The sequence below is a fragment of the Rana temporaria genome, chromosome 13 (genome assembly GCF_905171775.1).
Source record: "Rana temporaria chromosome 13, aRanTem1.1, whole genome shotgun sequence".
NCBI classification, from domain to species: domain Eukaryota; kingdom Metazoa; phylum Chordata; class Amphibia; order Anura; family Ranidae; genus Rana; species Rana temporaria.
The window spans coordinates 36,190,336-36,210,742 of record NC_053501.1 but is presented as its reverse complement, the minus strand read 5'-3'; the positions used below and the strand labels follow the sequence as shown (position 1 = coordinate 36,210,742).

At 44.3% G+C, this 20,407-nt stretch overlaps 1 protein-coding gene across 3 annotated transcripts in view; it reads left to right on the top strand.

The window, feature by feature from the left end:
* Positions 1–453: 453 nt before the first annotated feature.
* LRRC9 (leucine rich repeat containing 9) overlaps positions 454–20,407 on the top strand; it is a 124,192-nt gene continuing 104,238 nt past the window's right edge. For 2 of the 3 annotated variants that reach the window (XR_005744831.1, XM_040333774.1), the window contains exons 1-5: positions 454–595; positions 10,754–10,844; positions 15,089–15,307; positions 17,630–17,770; positions 19,931–19,994. Coding sequence is in view for 2 of the 3 variants with exons in the window: in XM_040333774.1 (XP_040189708.1) it covers positions 10,791–10,844; positions 15,089–15,307; positions 17,630–17,770; positions 19,931–19,994 (478 nt within the window). In the remaining variant the exon portion in view is untranslated. The remainder of the gene's footprint in view (positions 596–10,753; positions 10,845–15,088; positions 15,308–17,629; positions 17,771–19,930; positions 19,995–20,407) is intronic. The other variant, XM_040333773.1, reaches the window with a different exon arrangement.

Genomic DNA, 20,407 nt, shown 5'->3' with positions numbered 1-20,407 from the left:
GTGTCACGGCTACAGGGGTGCAGCATTGTGTGTGTGTATGTCACAGCCGGAGGGATGCGGGAATACCACACTGTGTCACGTCTATAGGGATGCAGCATTGTGTGTGTATCACACCTGGAGGGATGCGGGAATACCACACTGTGTCACGGCTATAGGGATGCAGCATTGTGTGTGTATCACAGCTGGAGGGGTGCGGAATGCTGCAATTGCGTGTCACAGCTGCAGGGATACGGTAATTGAGGACAAGTCAACGGCATTCTTAAATGTCACGCCCCTTTTCCCATTCTGAATTGTATTCGTTCCTGGGACACGGTTGCTGTGACAACACCGCCCTCCTATGGCGAGTGACAGAGGAATGAACCAATGGAGGCTAGTTTTCCGTGATTGGTTTGTAGGCATTCCAGACGAGAACTTCTGACAAGCCATAGGCTCTTCCGCTTTCCGATTAAAGTGGGCGGGCATTGTCGTCTCGGCAACTGTGTCCAGGGCAACGAACGCAACCTGTGCCCGGAGGTGTGACGGGCCACTGCGGGTGTGTGAGAACGGGAGAGGGACGCCGGGGATGCTGAGTGACTGGCCAGGGATACCAGAGCAGGTGAGGCGGCTTCCGGCGACCTGTGGCTTCTCTGTGCCACCGGTGTGTGTGGTACAGCTGGCAGCAGTGCAGTGTACAATTCATAGGCGGTGTGTAGCGGCGCTGACATAGGAGTGCAGAGTTTATGGAACTTCCCCTGAGCACTGACCGCCATCAATACACCTACCGGGGGCGAAGGAGAGCAATATCAGCGCTATGGGGGCGAAAAGTGGGCGGTACTGGGGCGCAAGGTGACACTAAGGAAGTCCAGTGGAGTCACAACTGGAGCAGATGTCCATGGCAACCAATCAGCTTCCATCTCAAATTTTCTCTTCTGTACTCTGCAAGTTGAGTTGCTCAAACATTTAGTAAATGAGGAGAAGCTCTCTTGACTTCCATCATCCAATCATGTGCAAGCAAAAATGCTGTTTTTTTTTTGTTTCTTGCATGTGATTGGATATTCTTTGTAAAGTGAGCTTTACTAAGCTCTGGCGCAACTGCACTTGAAGAGCACACATCTATTTTCCTTTAGTAAATCCACCCCACGTCTGTCTGCAATAGAATCTACCTGCCTGGTCACAATCCCCTGTAGACTGTACACTGGACTCAACGGGGTAGATTCAGTAACATTTACGCATTTTTTACGTAGGCGCAGGGCACCGTTTTTGTCCTGCGCCCCCGCAAATTTACTGCGCTACCCGCGATTCACGGAGCAGTAGCTCTGTAAATTGCTTGTGCGCTCTTTAAAATTGCCCGGCGTAAGCGCGCGCAATTTAAATGATCCCGTAGGGGGCGGGAATCATTTAAATTAGGCGCGTTCCCGCGCCGATCGTAGAGCGCATGCTCCGTCAGGAAACTTTCCCGACGTGCATTGCGGCAAATGACGTCGCAAGGACGTCATTTGCTTCAAAGTGAACGTGAATGGCATCCAGCGCCATTCACGAATCACTTACGCAAACTACGTAAAGTTCAAATTTCGCGACGCAGGAACGACGGGAATACGTAACATTGGCTGCCCCTGCTAATAGCAGGGGCAGCCTTACGCGAAAACCGCCGTACGGAAACGACGTAAACTGCGTACGCAGGGCTCGCGTAACGTTGTGAATCGGCGTTAGTATGCAATTTGCATACTATACGCTGAGCACAACGGGAACGCCACCTAGCGGCCATCGCAAGAATGCAGCCTAAGATATGCGGGCATAAGAGCCTTATGCCACGCATATCTTAGGCTGCAGTCGGCGTAACGAGGTTCCTGAATCAGGAGCATTCGTTACGCCGGCGCAAGTAAGCAATTGCGCTGCGTAACTATGGTTACGCAGGCGCAATTGCTCTCTGAATCCGGGCCAACATCTCCAGCACTGTGCTGGGATGAAAGACTTCTACGCATGTGTGGGAGTGATCATCATCCCACACTGGCCAATCAGGACAACCGAGGACCAGTACCCAGAAAAAGCCATAGAGAAGATGCCAACACAACCATGCTGGTGTTCGTTGGTGTGTATTTGTGACTTTAGTTCCACTTTAAAGACTTGTTCTTATTTGCTTTGGTCTCTGAAGAGCGATCTGAGTTCGGATCTCTCTCCAGAGACATTCCGACAGGCAGTAAGGAAGCGTTGTATCTCTGTTTTCACTCTGGCCATTTGTATTGTCTTGATGCAATAACAATCACCTTCTCACCACTGGCTTTACAGCAGTTATAAAGGCAAAAGGTTTTTGCATTATGCATAAAAAAAACCTTCTGTGTGTAGCAGCCTTCCCAGCACCCCCTAATACTTCCCTGAGCCCCATCTCTCCCCAGCGATGTCCACGGATATCTTAGCTTCCGGGACTCTCCTCCTGATTGGCTGAGCCACAGCAGCGGCGTCGTCGGCTCCCTGTCAATCAAAGTCAGTCAGCCAGTCGGGAGAGAGGGGTCAGGGCTCCATGTCTGGATGGACACAGGGAGCTGTGACTCGACTCGGGTGCCCCTATAGTAAGCTCTTTGCTGTGTGGGCACTCGACAGGAGGGAGGGGCCAGGAGGGCCAAAGAGGGACCTGAGAAGAGGAGGATCCAGGCTTCTCTGTGCAAAACCAACTGCAGAGCGGCCCGATTCATTTAAATGGGTTGCATTCAGCAGGCACTACTAAAGCATCAGGGTATAATTCCTTCAACGTCCATGAGGCAAAGCATATGCAAACCCCTGGCCGCTGCCTGTGCAGGTAAAAGAGAGCAGTAAAATGCAGCTCAACCATGGTGTTTTACTAAGCCTCAAATCCTAGTATAAAAGAGCCCTGAGGCTGGGTTCACACTACTACACTACTTTCATCCTACTTTGCTCTGTGTTCAATGTTTCCCTATGAGAGCGTCTTGTAGCGTCCTACACAAGTCGGTCCGACTTTGAAAATGCTCCCTGTACTACTTTTAGTCCTACATTGATCCTACTTCAGGCCCATTGAATATCATTGAAGTCGGACCAAAGTAGTATCCTGTTCATGAAAGTAGGATGGATGTAGGACCAATGTAGGATAAGGACCAATGTAGCAGAGCAAAGTAGGATGAAAGTAGTGTAGTAGTGTGAACCCAGCCTAAAAGCTGATTAGTTGCCATGCACAGCTGCTCCACATTCTGTCTTCTCTCAAGGCTTCATTAATTCCTTACAAAGTGGTCACCAACATGGCGCAACGTATGCATTAATGGGCTGGAAAGTAGGCACTAACAAGGCACAAAGTGAGCAATAATGAGGCACAAGGTAAGTGCTAAATGGGTGCATAGTGGGTTCTGATGAAGGGCATGACGGGCACTAATAGAGCTCAAGGTGGGTGCTAATAGAGGGCTAGGTGGACACTAATTCGGGTCAAAGTGGGTGCTAAAATGTTGAAAAGGGGGCAGCTATGGGGTGCCTCCAACAACAAAAAAATCTACCTTGCACCCTCTTTTGCGCCAAAAAGACGGTGCAAGGTTGATTTTTTTTTTTTTTTTTTTTTTAACACTTAAAATAATAAAAATAATAAAAAAGCAATGAAAGTTCCACTTTAGTGACGGATTCTTTAAAATCATGACATTTATTTACTTGGAGATGAAATCTTTTATACAATGTAACTTTTCAGCAGTTCCTGTTCTGCCTTTGTCATGCTTACAGAAGAAGAAGTTGGATTTATATTTAGAAGGCCGTTAACCAGCTCTGGTCATCCTATCACACATACTAAGATTTGATACGGTATAAAGAGATATTTTCCCATCACATGCTGCTGGTAAAGGGGGTTTTCCAGCCTGTTGGAGAGGATGGCACAGAGATATCTGGGCCAATCAGCCGCTATCAAAGGATCTGCCGAGAAAGAGGAACACGCAGGGACATTTTCAGCGGGGTTTCCGGAAAGCTCCAAATGCTCGGGTGGTTCCTTTGATACATCTGAATGATGAGGGCTCAATGGGAAAACCTTCTTACAGTGGAGATTCACCTCTGTATCTAAAATTAGGAAGCATAGATGTACCAATATATTCTATTCAGTTAAAAGGGGAAATCACTTAAGACAGGACACAGGGGAGGGACTCATTTAATGGCACCTTGTGCTTCTCTCATTTTAGCAGCCCTTTTTTATTGGGATTTGATGTAAGAGTCACTTCAAGCACTCTTGAAGTGCACTCTTGAAAAAGCTGCACCGCATACTAGCTCATTATGAAATACTTACCTTTAGAACAAGGCGTCGGTATCTCTGCCGGTCCACACCGAGGGAGATGACATTTTCCCTCGGTGTGTCTTCCGGGTATCGCGGCTCCAGCGCTTTGAGTGGCTGGAGCCGCGATGTCGTCACTCCCGCGCATGCACGCGGGCAGGCCTGCCGCTACAAGGCAGGCAAACCAAGCAATTTCTTGGGGCCCCCGAGCAGGCCTGGGGCCCCAAAAAGGGCCTCTGCCGCGCTCCCAATATGCTGCAGCCACCTGAGCGCTCTATAGAGAGCCTGCAGCACTGCTGCCTTGAGTTGCCACTTCCCCTTTTCTGTAGCGTGGCCAAACTCCTCCTCCTTCCTCCTGTCAGTCCGCACTCTGGCTGGAATTCAGTTTCCTGTTCCTGGCCGGACTGACAGGAAGTGCACACTGAGTGCTCACTTCCTTTTAGTCCGGCCGGGAGCAGGAAACTAAATCTCCTGCCACACGGTATGGACCCGGTAGGGGGCATAAAAAGAACATAGGGAGGGGGGAGTAAAAAGAACATGGGGAGGCTTTGCGTGCGTGTGTGTGGGGGGGGGGGGTGGGTTTGGTGGGGCCTCCATGTCCATTTTGCTTGGGGCCCCCAAATTCCTTTAAACGGCCCTGCATGCGGGAGACTTCTTTCCGGTAAGGTCTGCCGGGCCTTTAGCCAAGAATCCCTTGTGTGCATGCGCCGCTGCAGTCAGTGGCTCATTGCGAGGGGAATATCGCCTAAACCATAAAGGTTTATTATAGGCTTACCTGTAGTTAAAAGTTAAACATTTGACTATACAACCACTTTAACAGACCAAACTGTCCAGAAAAAGTGGCAGTTAGAGGGTTGAGACAAATCATTGAACACTGACAGAGGTGTTTACAATGATCAGCTTGCATTCATTTATGTAAAGCCATTATCCCAAAAGGTAAAAAAAACGCTTGGTTCTTCCAGGTGTCGGTCTATGCACGTTTTTCATTGGCTGGAGCAGAATGATGTCACTCCTGTGTGTTGTAATATTAATATAGATGTGTAGGTATTTAAAATATTGTGTTATATGTATGGCATGGTATACATACAGGCATTCAAGGTTATTCATCAAAAGGTGTTTGCTGACCAAAAGGGTTAGTGGCCAAACACAGATCAAAGGGACAGAGGACCCTTTGATGTGTTAATCTTATCTAAGACCAAGACACACCTAGGTGTGTGAGATGGCCTGGTACTTCCTTACTAATATAAGGAAGTATTTATTGATGGTAATTAGACTTGGGGAAGTTTTCATTCAGGGAAACAGTTGGTTGACCTGGAAGAACCACTCCCTCCAGTGTGAGACCAGTATTTGAGAAAGTCAAGCTGATCTTGTGACTGAGAAATATGGCATATGTCTAGGAAGAGATTGGAATTATATACTCTGTTGGATTTGTATCATCTGTGGAATTTGGACTTTGTTCGTTTTTGGAAGTTAATTAAAATTGCGTTCTCTGGAGAACCTGTGTTGCTGCGGAACAACAAATTTATAGTCATCATACTAACATCTAAGATATTAATTATCTAACCGGAGTACTGGACACTATACATCTATATCACTACATTTATTGGACATATTAGATCACTACACTGTGCATGTGTGGGAATGCAATCATCCCGTCACACTTACACACTGAGCATGCGCAGCTCAGCGTACATTCTGCAGAGGATTACGAATAGGCAGTAGTGTACTTTATTGCAAAATGGACAATGAGGTAGACTACATTTACTAAAGGCAAATAGACTGTGCACTTGCTCCAGAGCTTAGTAAATTAGGTAAAGGTTCACTTTACAAAGAACACCCAATTGCATGCAAGGAAAATAAAAAAAAACAGCATTTTTGGTTGCATATGATTAGATGATGGAAGTCAGCAGAGCTTCCCCTCCTTTACTAAGCTCTGGTGGCGGTAAAGCGGTGGCGGTAAAGTGCCCTCGGGCTTTCACACTGGAGCGGTGTGCTAGCAGGACCGCTCCAAAAGTCCTGCTAGCCGCATCTTTGGAGCGGTGAAGGAGCGGTGCGTTTACCGCTCCTTCCCATTGAAAGCAATGGGAAACCGCGGCTATACTGTTGGCAGTGCGCCTCTGCAGAAGCAGTGGAATTAACCCTTTTCTGGCCGTTAGCGGGGTAAAACCGCAACGCTAGCGGCCGAATACGCAGCAAATCCGACGGTAAAGCACCCCTCAAAATAGCGACACTTTACCGCCACCGCCCCACTGTGAAAGGGGCCTTAAAAATTTAATTTTTCTGCTGGGACTGTTCTAAACACAGGAAAAATGCGCCACTTTACAGGCATACTGTAGACACCCCCCAGGTATGAAATTTAAAGGAATATTTCACTTTTATTCTTTCATTTTAAGCATGATTAAAATCACTGCTCCCGCAAAAAAACAGCCCCTGCATGTCCCCTGGGACAGCACCCGGGTCCCCAAACACTTTTATTACAATACCAAGCATGTAAGCCTTTAAAATTAGCCCTTTTGATTTTTCATGTTTAGTGTCCCATAGACTTTAACGAGGTTCTGCGGCTTTAGAATTTTCTCAGAACTCAGCATATTGTTCCGTGTTCGCCAGAACACCCAAACAACCAAAGTTCAGCCCGAATTTATGCTCGTGCAGAACCGTTCACCCAATCCTAGTCATTACCTACAGGGAATCAGCCCAATGTGTACTGTACAGTTGATGTACATGAAATATAAAATATCTAATCAGTGATACAGTACAGGACCATCAGCATACATTTATTGCACTCGCTCAGTGCCGTAATGATGCAAGTTACATGCACATTTGCAAGAGTGACATCATCGCGGCCTAACTATTCAAAGACAGAACCCAGAAGGAACAGCAGGTGAAGACGGAAGAACATGTGACCAGAGGGAGAAGTGACAGGAGGGCTTTGTTTAATAAGTCTGTCATAATGTTCTAATGGACAGTGGATACTCGCTCATCATGGCGTAACCCACCTGGGGGCCCATTTAATTAAAAAAAAAAGTTTATTACCACTTTATTATTTTATTATTGTTAAATTAATTTGTAAGCAGAATGTACTGGGCACATTTAAGTTTGTGTCTTTCTTCTGTGTCATACTTGTGACTTTGGGAAGACCTAGATCTGTACTTCCGATGTTCACATTGCTTATTTGACTATTTTATTTACAAGTATCTGCAAGGACATGCTGTTTCGTGGTCAGTCTTCCCAGGACTGCTCTATTTAAGTCAACCTGATGTTCACTGAGCCTGATGAAAAGCATTGTGGAGTTATTTTTAGTGCAGTCATGTAGCCACCTGGTGTCCAACTGTCTGTACTGCGCCATCACTGTCACTTGCAAATCATTTTGTGCAGTCTGGGAAAACAAAGATCTGTGCTGCAGAATACCTTGTACTGTATCAAGGGCGTCTGCTCCATATGGCAAGGGGGGGTCGTTTGCCCCCCCCCTGGAATCGCCAGGGAGAGCCAGGAGCAGGGCCGAACTGGCCCTGGGGCTGCTTTAAGCGGCGACTGTAGCGCTCCCCTCCTTTTGTCCTCCGGCGCTCGTATCGTATGTCATGGAGCTGGGTCTGTGTGTAAGGTCCCGCCCCCCTAGTTCGGCTCGTCTGATAGTCTTCTAGTGTTCCGCCTATTACACGAGCCGAACTAGGGGGGGGTGGGACCTTGCACACAGACCCAGCTCCGTGACATACGATACGAGCGCCAGGGGACAGAGGGAGAGGAGCGCCGTTTTATATCATTTACCAGGCCTGTGCTTTGTTTGTTCTAACATCTGTTGCCACAGGTAACACTAGACTATTTTCTGATGTGTTTTTAGCAAGTCTGGAAACGCAGAGCAAACACAACACGGCATAGTTTGTAGTTGTCCCTTATTTAGAGTGCCTGTCCCTCTTCTGGAATCAAATCCATTTGTCCCTCATTCCAAAAGGTTCCTCTTTTAGACCTGAAATAAATATACTGTCAATATAGTTTAGTGTTTCAGTCAAGGGAAAGGGGTGTTGTGTAATGTAAAGGGGTCCAGTGATGCAGGGTTCTGTGTAACGTAAAGGGGTCCAGTGATGCAGGGTGCTGTGTAATGTAAAGGGGTCCAGTGATGCAGGGTTCTGTGTAACGTAAAGGGGTCCAGTGATGCAGGGTGCTGTGTAATGTAAAGGGGTCCAGTGATGCAGGGTTCTGTGTAACGTAAAGGGGTCCAGTGATGCAGGGTGCTGTGTAATGTAAAGGGGTCCAGTGGTGCAAGGTGCTGTGTAATGTAAAGGGGTCCAGTGATGCAGGGTGCTGTGTAATGTAAAAGGGTGCAGGGTGCTGTGTAATATAAAGGGGTCCAGTGGTGCAGGGTGCTGTGTAATGTAAAGGGGTCCAGAGCTGTGGGGTGCTGTGTAATGTAAAGGGGTCCAGAGGTGCAGTTGTGGAGAGGGGGTACACAGTAGTGACAAAGAGATATTAAAAGATGCAGGGGGCACAGTGGGGTGTTTTTACATTTTAACGTGGGGGGGGGGGCGCTTTTAACCCCCGCTAGCGGTTGAAGAAAGGGTAAAATGCGACTGTGTATCGCCGCTGCCGAAGCGCGCCCCCCCCTCTGAAAAAATTTCAGCGGACGCCCTTGTACTTTGCTTTTATATTACTCTAGTGGAAAAAGCCAAAAGAGCGGAGGAAACGCAGGGCGGTCCTGTCAGCTGCCAGCTCAGCTGGGATTTTACGGAGGATCCCCGCTGAGCTTTGCGGACACACGGAGCAGATCATTACTGATCCGCTCCGTGTGTAAGGGACCTTTCACAAGGGCTGTCTGCCTGTTAATTTTTCAGGTGGACCTAATTGGACACTCCAGTCTCCTCTATGGAGCGGCGCCACCATCTGATATGATCCTGCCCACAAAAAACTGATGGTGGTACATTGTATGTTAACACATTTGATTGTACAATCACCTGTTATATGAGAAAAAAACGTATAAAACCATTAAATTATCAATAACCCTAGGTTCACATCTCTGCATGTTTGCGGGCTGCGCTTGCTCGTGCATGGCAGCCCATTCATTCCAATGGGCTGCCGTGCCTGTGTTTCCACAAAAAAAAGGTGCATGTGCCTTTTCAAAAACGCACTTTTTTTTTTTTTTTGCTGTGATCCCCGTCAGTGTATTACTAGATTTTAAACTGTATATACACTTTATTTCTAATGTTTTACATATCTATACCTGCAAAAGGGGCCAGCCTGAAGTGATCTAGCAGGACTTGATTTTCTGACTAAATTTTCACTAATGAAAATGTAAAGAAAAAATTCATATGCATTAACTTTGACTGGACAATAATATTGTGTCCTCCATGGGCTCCCTGTCTGTCTCTGATGATAGAACAGACTGACCATTGGAAGAACAGCGCAAGAACCTCACAAACAAGCAGTTTCCTATGAGAACTCAGCTTCCCTAACTATGCAAATGCAGTCCACTCTCTCCACAGTAGCGGATGAACTTCGTATGCAGAAATAGTGGACTGCATGTGCGTGTTGAGTTCTTGTAGCAGGGTACACGTTCATGAGATGCTGGGATTGTGCTTCCAATAGAAAGATGGAGAGGGGCCCACAGTAAACTTGGCTTTAAAAGGAATGCTAATATTTAACCACTTAAGACCCGGACCTTTAGGCAGCTAAAGGACCCGGACAGTTTTTGTGATTCGGCACTGCGTCGCTCTAACTGACAATTGCGCGGTCGTGCGACGTGGCTCCCAAACAAAATTGGCGTCCTTTTTTTCCCACAAATAGAGCTTTCTTTTGGTGGTATTTGATCACCTCTGCGGTTTTTATTTTTTGCGCTATAAACAAAAATAGAGCGACAATTTAGAAAAAAATGCAATATTTTTTACTTTTTTCTATAATAAATATCCCCCAAAAATATATAAAACATTATTTTTTTTCCTCAGTTTAGGCCAATACGTATTCTTCTACCTATTTTTGGTAAAAAGAAAAATCGGTTGCCTTCCGCGCATGCGCGAGTCACACTGCACGTCCTCACTGGTCCCTGCTGTCTTCTGGGACCTGTGTGTCTCCCAGAAGACAGCGGGGGAGGACAGAGTAAGCGCCGGAAGTGGCATAGGTCACCTCGATCAATGAGGTCTATCCACGGAAGTGAGAGCAAATACCTGCATTACACAGGTATCTGCTCCCTCCTCCCCCCTGAAGGGTGCCAAATGTGACACCGGAGGGGGGGAGGATTCCAAAAAGTAGAAGTTCCATTTTTGGGTTGAACTCCGCTTTAAGAAAATTTTAAATTACTTTTATTTTATTTTATTAAAAATTTGACTTTAGCAATTGAGTTTACAAATGAGATATCCAAAATATTTAAGCCAGGGGTCATCAATAGCAACCTCCATGTTTCCCCTTATTACTTGCATGCTTGAATATTACTGTTTTTTTTAGGAATATTCACCTGACAATTGTACATTAGCTTTAGCACCCTTGCATTTTAATTATAACAATTCCTGGTTTGCATTTTCTGTTCCCCCTTTTATACAGGGACACACGCATACTATGATCACCAGACATTGATACTATGAAAATGGACACCATTGACAATCAGAATTCAGAAGAAATATTGAAAGAACTGGTAAAAATCTTCATTTTAATTTTACATTTATCCATTTTTACAGCATCCACAAATCTGGAAGAACCATAAAAAAACATATGTAGTCTTGAATGTAGCAACTAAACGTTCATAAGGAGCATCATGGACCTCCAAGAAGATACTGGGGTGGATTCAGGTAGGGGCGCGCAAAACTGCGGCGGCGTACCGTATGACATTTACGTTATGCGGTCGCAAGTTTTACAGGCAAGTGCTTGATTCACAAAGCACTTGCCTGTAAAGTTGCGGCGGCGTAGCGTAAAAGTGGTCGGTGTAAGGACGCGTAATTCAAATGATCCCGTAGGGGGCGTGGATCATTTAAATTAGGCGCGTTCCCACGCCGAACGTACTGCGCATGCGCCGTCCCTAAAATTTCCCGACGTGCATTGCGGTAAATGACGTCCAAGGACGTCATTGGTTTCGACGTGAACGTAAATGGCGTCCAGCGCCATTCACGGATGACTTACGCAAACAACGTAACATTTTCAAATCGCAACGCGGGAACGACGTCCATACTTAACATTTTCTGCGCCTCCTAATAGCAGGAGCAGCCTTACGGGGAAAACGACGTACGCAAACGACGTAAACAACGGCCGCACGTACGTTTGTGAATCGGCGTAAGTATGCAATTTGCATACTCTACGCTGACAACTACGGGAGCGCCACCTAGCGGCCAGCGGCAGAATGCACCCTAAGATACGACGGCGTAAGAGACTTATGCCAGTCGTATCTTAGGCTACAGTCGGCGTATCTAGCTTTCTGAATACAGAAAGTAGATACGCCGGCGCAACTTAGCAATTACGCGGCGTATCTATGAATACGCCGGCGTAATTGCTCTCTGAATCTACCCCCTTGTGTATATAGAAGTACTCTTTAGTTTGCCCGTGTATTCCTAATAACTACCTGGTCAATTTTTAGACTTGCTGTAGATCTGGTCTGTGCTTTAAATTGATGGGTTGGTGGGTGAAAGAAGTATTTAGGTGGGCTAACATAAGTGTGAGAGCTTACAATTGGCTTTATTGTGCTGATATTCACTGGCAGACCGAGGAGCAGAAAGGAGTTCAGTCATTGGCATGGAGATTGTAGATTTGCTCACATAAAGTGATTGTAAATCCATGATTTTTATTTTTTTTTCTTTAACCACTTACCCCCCGGACCATATTGCTGCCCAAAGACCAGAGTACTTTTTGCGATTCGGGACTGCGTCGATTTAACAGACAATTGCGCGGTCGTGCGACGTGGCTCCCAAACAAAATTGGCGTCCTTTTTTTCCCACAAATAGAGCTTTCTTTTGGTGGTATTTGATCACCTCTGCGTTTTTTATTTTTTGCGCTATAAACAAAAATAGAGAGACAATTTTGAAAAAAATGAATATTTTTTACTTTTTGCTGTAATAAATATCCCCCAAAAATATATAAAAAAACATTTTTTTTCCTCAGTTTAGGCCGATACGTATTCTTCTACATATTTTTCGTAAAAAAAAATCGCAATAAGCGTTTATTGATTGGTTTGCGCAAAAGTTATAGCGTTTACAAAATAGGGGGTATTTTTATGGCATTTTTATTAATATTTTTTTTTACTAGTAAAGGCGGCGATCAGCGATTTTTTTTTCGGTATTGCGACATTATGGCGGACACTTCGGACATTTTTGACACATTTTTGGGACCATTGGCATTTTTATAGCGATCAGTGCTATAAAAATGCATTAGATTACTATAAAAATGCCACTGGCAGTGAAGGGGTTAACACTAGGGGGCGGGGAAGGGGTTAAGTATGCCTGGGTGTGTTCTTACTGTGGGGGGGGGGGGTGGCCTCACTAGGGGAAACACTGATCTTCTGTTCATACATTGTATGAACAGAAAATCAGCATTTCCCCTGCTGACAGGAACGAGAGCTGTGTGTTTACACACACAGCTCCCGTTCCCCGCTCTGTACCGCGTGCGCCCCTAGTGGCGGCTAATAGGCAGGACGTCATATAACGTGATCTCGCCTAGGAGAGCCACCTTGTGGACGTATTTCGACGGTGCGGCGACGGCAAGTGGTTAAAATAACAAAAATATAATACTGACCTGCTCTGTGCAATGGTTCTGGTCACTCACCTATTCCCTACTCTCTGGCTGTGATTGACAGCAGTGGGAGCCAATGGCTCTCTAAGCCTATAAGGAGCAAGAGAGCTGCTCCTCTTGTGCACAGCAATGGATGGAGATCTGGCTCCGGTAAGTATGAGGATGAGGTGCACTCAGAAGTTTTTTTTACCTTAATGCAGAAAATGTATTAAGGTAAAAAAAACTTTGGCTTTTAGAACCACTTTAGGTTTTAGAGACTTAGCCCTCTTCCACACAGGCGGACTCGGTTGCTACGGAGTCCGCCAGCTCCCGCCGGCTCAGCGAGAGATCTCTCCGCTGAGCTGGCGGATGACAAGTCCCTCTCTGCTCACTGAGCAGGGAGGGGCTTGTGCAGCACCGCTGTCTCCAATGGGGAGATCTGATGAAATCGGACAGCATGTCCGTTTTTCATCAGATCTCACCCGATCCGATCCGCCATGAATGGATGGGGACGTATCGACATCCGTCTGATTTTGGTGGATCGGATGTCAGCGGACATGTCTCCGCTGACATCCGACGCTCTATAGGACTGCATGGAGCGGCTGTTCAGGTCAAAACTGACAGGGGCCTTATGCAGATCAGAACCCTTGGCTGTGGTTTTGCTAATAGTAGGGACAATGTGAACTGTGTTCCTACTATTGCAGGAAAGAGAGCTCCTTTCTTTTTCAAATGCCGCAGCACATGAGCAGTGCGCGCGCTCTCTCTCTGCCTATCCCCGCGTTGCTGGGATAGAGAGAGCATGTACTGTGCATGCGCAGCTTTTGAAAAAGGAAGCGCATTCTCTTCATCAATACTAGGGGTGAGCAACAAGAACTGCTGTGTCCTGCAATTAACACAGGAAGTAAGGATGTAAACAATAAAGTCTTTCCACCAAACTGCATGGGGGACAGAAATGGCCTACGGGTAGGGCATCTTAATATTTTAACAAACAACACAGTGCTTTTAAAACTAATGCATGGACTAATGTCTGTAAAAAGTGAACTTGGTGTTTAAGCATATAAAACAGTTAAACATTTAAAAAAAATGAAAAATCTATATATTTCCATAAATTAACATATCTTGAATATGCCTCTGATTTCCTAAAGGCAAGGTGAAAGATAATTATGCTTCTAATCTATATGCTTTGGTTGGTGCCATCAGGGCGCTTTTTATGTCTGTTATTTTCTAGTTAGCTACCCATTGTTCTTGGGCTCATAGGTAAATGTAGAATGCAGAATGGACATTAAATAAGTCTCCGTACCAGTGCCTCTTTTTTTAGAAAAAAACAGACCAGAAAACCTAAAGTCCAGAACAGCATACTCAGAGATGCTGGGAACTTTTAGATTTGCAAGTGCAGTCAGATGAAGGAAAACTTCAAACAAGCTCAGTAGCTCTGGCGAGGCAGCTCCCACGCAGCAGGGCTTCCCCCAATGGGCACTCACACCATGGAAATACTGAAAGGAACACCAGACCAAAATCGGATAAAGGAGTCCAAGATTATTTTATTTGTTAATAATAAAAAAAGGTGAATAAAAACAGTCAATGCATTTTGGGAGCAATACCACTCCCCCTTTATCAGGGCTACAAGAGAAAAAAAAAATAGTCCTAATGATGAACAATTATGTCAAGCTATGCATATTGGTATACTGTATACCACAAAATCTAAAACCTCATACACTGTAATAGCAACAAATGAACTTCAGTTTTCTCAATTGAATTATAGAATGTTAAAAGATACAAGCAATATACATAGTAAAAACATCTAGCAAAGACAATACAGTAGATGTTCCTACAGGGGTGGCTAGGGGTTCCTTGAGCTATATCTAACTGACCTCCCATTTGATGGTGCCTTCATAGTTCCAGGCCCAACACCTCTTGGCAGAGCCGTTGACATGACTGCAAAGGAGTCATTCTGGCCACCACTGTAAGGGAGACATACTTCCCACTTACCAACACCAATGTAGGATGCATTTTCCCAATGAACCCTGATAGACTAAAGTTACCAGGGGTTCACTGGGACCTAAAAATGATTTCAGGGTTGAGAAAGGCTGGGTTAGACTGTATCCAAGAACAGCAGTGAAACCATATATATGTTTTGCATTCATATTGTTATGTTGTGAGCTTGCTTTGTATCTTTGCTTACAGTGTGCGTGCAATGGTGTCAACTATGAGAAGATTGCACAAGAAGGACCAGCAAATAAAACACTTGAAATGTTCTTTTCTGGTTATCCGAAAATGGTGGGACTCTCTTACTTTCCAAATCTTACAAACCTAACATTAATTGGACAAAATATAGAAAACATCGCTGGTCTAGAATCGTGTCCACTGCTTCAGAAACTTTGGATTACGGAGTGTCGTTTGACAGTAAGTGGAAAAAAGAACAGAGCTCATTAAAATGTTATTCAAATCAATAAATATATGCAGGAACATATCTTCTTTGCAATGGAAGGGTAGCTAATCTGCAAATTACCAACTCTATAATACCTTACGCCCCCACAAACAATGTTTCTGTACCTAACAAGACCTAATGCTAGTTGATTAAAGCTCAACTCAGGGCTGCATGCTCCTTCAAGCTCCTCCAGCCTAAGGGCTCTTTCACACAGGGCGGATCAGTAATGATCCGCCCCGTGAACCTCCGCTTGCTCAGCGGGGATCACTCCGTTGATCGCCGCTGAGCCGTCAGATGACAGGGCGGTCCCCGCACACTGTGCAGAGACTGCCCTGTCAGATCTCCGCTCTCCCCTGTAGGGTGATCGGATGAACACAGACCGTCTGTCCGAAGTTCACTTGATGCGATCCGCAGACGGATGGAAAAATAGGGTATTCCTCCGTCTGCAGAATTGGAGGATTGCGGACCCGGATGATATCAGATGTCAGCGGATGTTCATCCGCTGATACCCGCAATCTCATAGGGAACAATGTATGTCCCTTTTTCATCCGTAAACGGATGGATGAAAAAGCAGACATACGTTCCACATGTGTGAAAGGGGCCTAAGACCCTTACCAGCAGTATGTTAGGTAGGGTTTAATAAGCGCTTGGAATACTGTTTTAAGAAGGTTTAGGCTAAAGTCCAGGTAACAAGTGAATACAGATTCAATGTTTATACAGTGCATGCAGCTCTGAATGTGACTTCTACCTCTAATAGCTAGGATAGAAGCTGATCTGGTAGTTAATGGGCAGTTTAGACTGTTGATTGTGGCCCTTTGCTAGCTTTTATCTGGCCCTTGGGACATTATTCCCCCCCCCCCCTCACACTTTCAGCAACAGTTGGGCATAGTTCCTGCCACTGACACCAACGATGAGACACTATTCTTCCCACTGACACCGTTGATGGGGCACCAAATCTCCCACTGATACCAACGATGGGGTAATTATTACTCCCCCTAGAACCAATGATGGGGAATTGTTAATTTCCACTGATGTCAGGATATTTTCTTCTCCCACTGGCCACAGTCTGGCCCCCCTAAAGTTTGAAGAACAGTAAAGTGGCCCCCTTTTTTTTTTTTAAGTTTGAAGACCCCTGCTTCAGACCATTAGACCGGAAGGCCTAGACAGGTAATGATATAGACAGATTTGGTCCCAAAGACAAATGGGTTTATTGTGGTTTATTATGTTTTTCAAATATTGGCACAGATTATTTATCTCAAGCTGATATCTTTTACACATTTAGCTTAAAAAAAATCATTTTAAGGGGCCTAATGAGTTGGTGAGGTTGGAAAAAGACACAAGTCCATCAAGTCCAACTTGTGTGTGTGCTTTTATGTTAATAGTACATTGTATTTCCCTGTATGTTGTGGTTGTTTAGGTGCCCATCTAATATTTTTTTAAAATTATCGATGCTCCCCGCTAAAATCACTGCTTGTGGAAGGGAATTACACATCCTTATTGCTTTTACAGTAAAGAACCCTCTATGCAGCTTAAGGCCTCGTACACACGACCGAACATGTCTGCTGAAACTGGTCCGCTGACCAGTTTCAGCGGACATGTTCGGTCGTCTGTACGTCCGACCGGACAATTTTCCGGCGGATCGGACAGGTTTCCAGTGAAGTGATTCGACGCATGCGTGGAAGCATTGAACTTCCAGGGCCGCGCACGTCGCCGCATCATCGTCGTGGCGACGGCACGGCCACGTCACCGCGTATCGTGTCCGCGCGGATTTCTGTTTGATGGTGTGTACAACCATCAGACAGAAATCTCTGGGCGGACATGTCCGCTGTAAACGGTCCGGCGGACCGTTTTCAGTGGGCAGTCCGTCCGTGTGTACGAGGCCTAAGGTTAAACCGTCTCTCTTCTATTTTTAGTGAATGGCTGTGTGTCTTATTAAATTTCCTTGGAAAAGTTTTATCGCTATTGTGGGGGTCACCAGTACAGTATTTGTGAATAGAAATCATATCCCCTCTCAAGCGTCTCTATAAATATTGTCCGGTTTAACAGAAACCGGCCGACATTCGCCTGTGTGTACACCAGCCTATAAAAAAGAAGTTGGCTGAATAGGCATGCTGAAAAAACAGCATCTGCGCAGCATCCAATCAGTGCTGGAACTGGAAGGAAAGGCTGCACAGTCTTTTTTCGTTCAGCTGGGTTAAATGAAAAAAAAAATTATAGGGTGTACCAGGCTTTAGAAATATTTAGGCCAGGTTTATATTTAATAAAATTATATTGACACAATTTTTTTTTTCTTACAGGAAATTAAAGGTCTAGAAACGTGCCTTAATGTGAAAGAGCTCTTCCTTTATTGTAACAGTATTAAGGTCATTGAGTCCTTGGAAAAGCTGACCCAGTTAGAAGTACTCTGGCTAAATGATAATCAGATTGAAGTAATAGAGGCAAGTACAAAAAAATTATATTTTCAACTGGATTTCTCAATGTTTACAATGTGTAAAAGAAATAAGATGTCCGTTTTATGAAGAAGTGGATCATTAATTTGGAATGTATGTTCCTTGCTAAAGAACATTATTTTTTATCACATGGTTATGGGTAAAGTTCATTTTAACCACTTGCCTACAGGGCACTTTCACCCCCTTCCTGCCCAAGCCATTTTTCAGCTTTCAGCGCTGTCACACTTTGAATGACAATTGCGCGGTCATGCAACACTGTACCCAAATTTAAATTATACATTTTTATAATTTTTTTCCCCACAAATACAGCTTTCTTTTGGTGAAAGAGGGGGAATGGAAAAATATCCTCACATGTAGTGTACATGTGGATATTAAATCATATAGAAAAGATGTGCCGCGTCCTAATACGTATGAACAAAAGAATAACTGGGGGCGAGTTGTTGGACTTTTCAGGCGCTATAGACTAGTCAGAATATAGTCACACAAAGAGAAGTTTTCTCTAAAAGGTTTTTGATTTATTTCGACATAAATATGTATTAATATGTATTTTTTTATGTTGAAATAAATCAAAAACCTTTTAGAGAAAACTTCTCTTTGTGTGACTATATTCTGACTAGTCTATAGTGCCTGAAAAGTCCAACAACTCGCCCCCAGTTATTCTTTTGTTCAGCTTTCTTTTGGTGGCATTGGATCACCTCTGTGGTTTTTATTTCTTGCGCTATAAACAAAAGAAGAGGGACAAGTTTGAAAAAAACACAATCTTTTTTTATTATTTGCTATAATAAATATACATTTTTTCCTCAGTTTAAGCCGATATGTATTCCTCTACATATTTTTGTAAAAAAAAAATCGCAATAAGCATATATTAATTGGTTTGCGGAAAAGTTATAGCAGCTACAAAATAGGGGGTAGATTTATAGCATTTTTATTTATTTTTTGCTAGTAATGGCGGCGATCAGTGATTTTTATCGTGACTGCGATATTGCGACGGACACATCAGACACTTTTGACACATTTTTGGGACCATTCACATTTATACAGCGACCAGTGCTATAAAAATGCATTGATTACTGTATAAATGTGACTGGCAGGGAAGGGGTTAACACTAGGGGGCGATCAAGGGGTTAATGTGTTCCCTAGGAACAAGAGGGTCTGCCTCCCGCTGTCATTTGACGGCGGGCAGTGGACAAGCAGTTAAAGCGGAGTTCCGGCCACAATTTCACTTTTTAAATATAAATACCCCTGTAATACACAAGCTTAATGTATTCTAGTAAAGTTAGTCTGTAAACTAAGGTCCGTTTTGTTAGGTTGTTACAGCATTTAGACACTTTATAAAATAGAAATTGACTGGGGCCATCTTAAGTGTGGGCATCATGAAGCCAGACTGTATGACTTCCTGGATTTCAGCCTTGCAGATCTTGCACATGCTCAGTGCTGCACAAGCAATGTAATAGTTTTCAGATCAGGTTTCAGCACCTGTACTGTCCAAGTCACATGATTCTTCGAGACTGGGGAGTGCAGACTCCTGGAAAGTTACATCCACTACATTCCCAGGAGTCTGTGCGGTGAAGCTTAAGCACCTAGGTGCAGGAAGTGGGAAGATTAACCATTCTGCCTAGCAACAACACTTTGAAGGCATCTAAAAAAAAAAAATATGTTTTCTTAAAGGACTAATGACATTTTTTTTAAAACTACTGATGTAATGTTATATTTATGGGTGGAACTCCACTTTAAGTACATTTTCAAGACTTCAATGTGACAGTTGAGCAGCCAATCCCCAAGCATCTGAACCGTTGGGTTCATATATGGTGTGTGTTTGTGTTTGTGTTTTTATAATTTTTATAATGGTTTAAAGCAATGTTAGCTTAGAGGGTTGACAAAAGGGCATTTTTCCTGGTTTTCTAAATAATATTCCATAATGGCATTAAAAGACAGCAGATAATGATGGTGTATTGTACAGTGTATCTTCCTTTATGGGAGTTACATAATAGAAGTAGTTATCACCTCTATGCATTTATTCATGGCTGGAGTCATGGGCAATGCTCTGCACATTGTTGGCTGCTTATAATAAATGATTACTTGCATTGCCTCATATTATTTGCCTGTATTTCATTAGCAGAATAAATAAAAGCTGATGTTGTTTTTCAGGGACTGGAAACTCTACAGAATTTAAAAGAGCTTAATCTGGCTGGAAACCTAATACACTCTGTAGGTATGTAAATATATACTCTGCTAGACTGTGCTCTGTATTCTTCTCAATCACCTTTCTAAGGATAATCATCAAATCCATTTAATTCTACCTCTAGCCGAAGTGTAATTTGGTATGGAACTGAATTTATAAATGCTATTAACATTCTATAAAATCACCCTGGTAAATGTAATTTCTGGAGATGTGTCACACATATGCATTTGTAGATTTTTTTTTTTCTTTTTGGATTAAGCTTTTAAAATAACTATAATGTTTAGTGGAAATGTAAAGTTTGCATACTCAGATTTTAACCCCAACTCTAGCAAATTACTTTTCAGAGCCACACAATGGGCCCTTTCACACGTACGTATCCCGTGAGGGTCCGTTTATTTAACGCCCGCTTGCTTAGCGGGGTCGCTCCGTTGATCTCCGCTGAG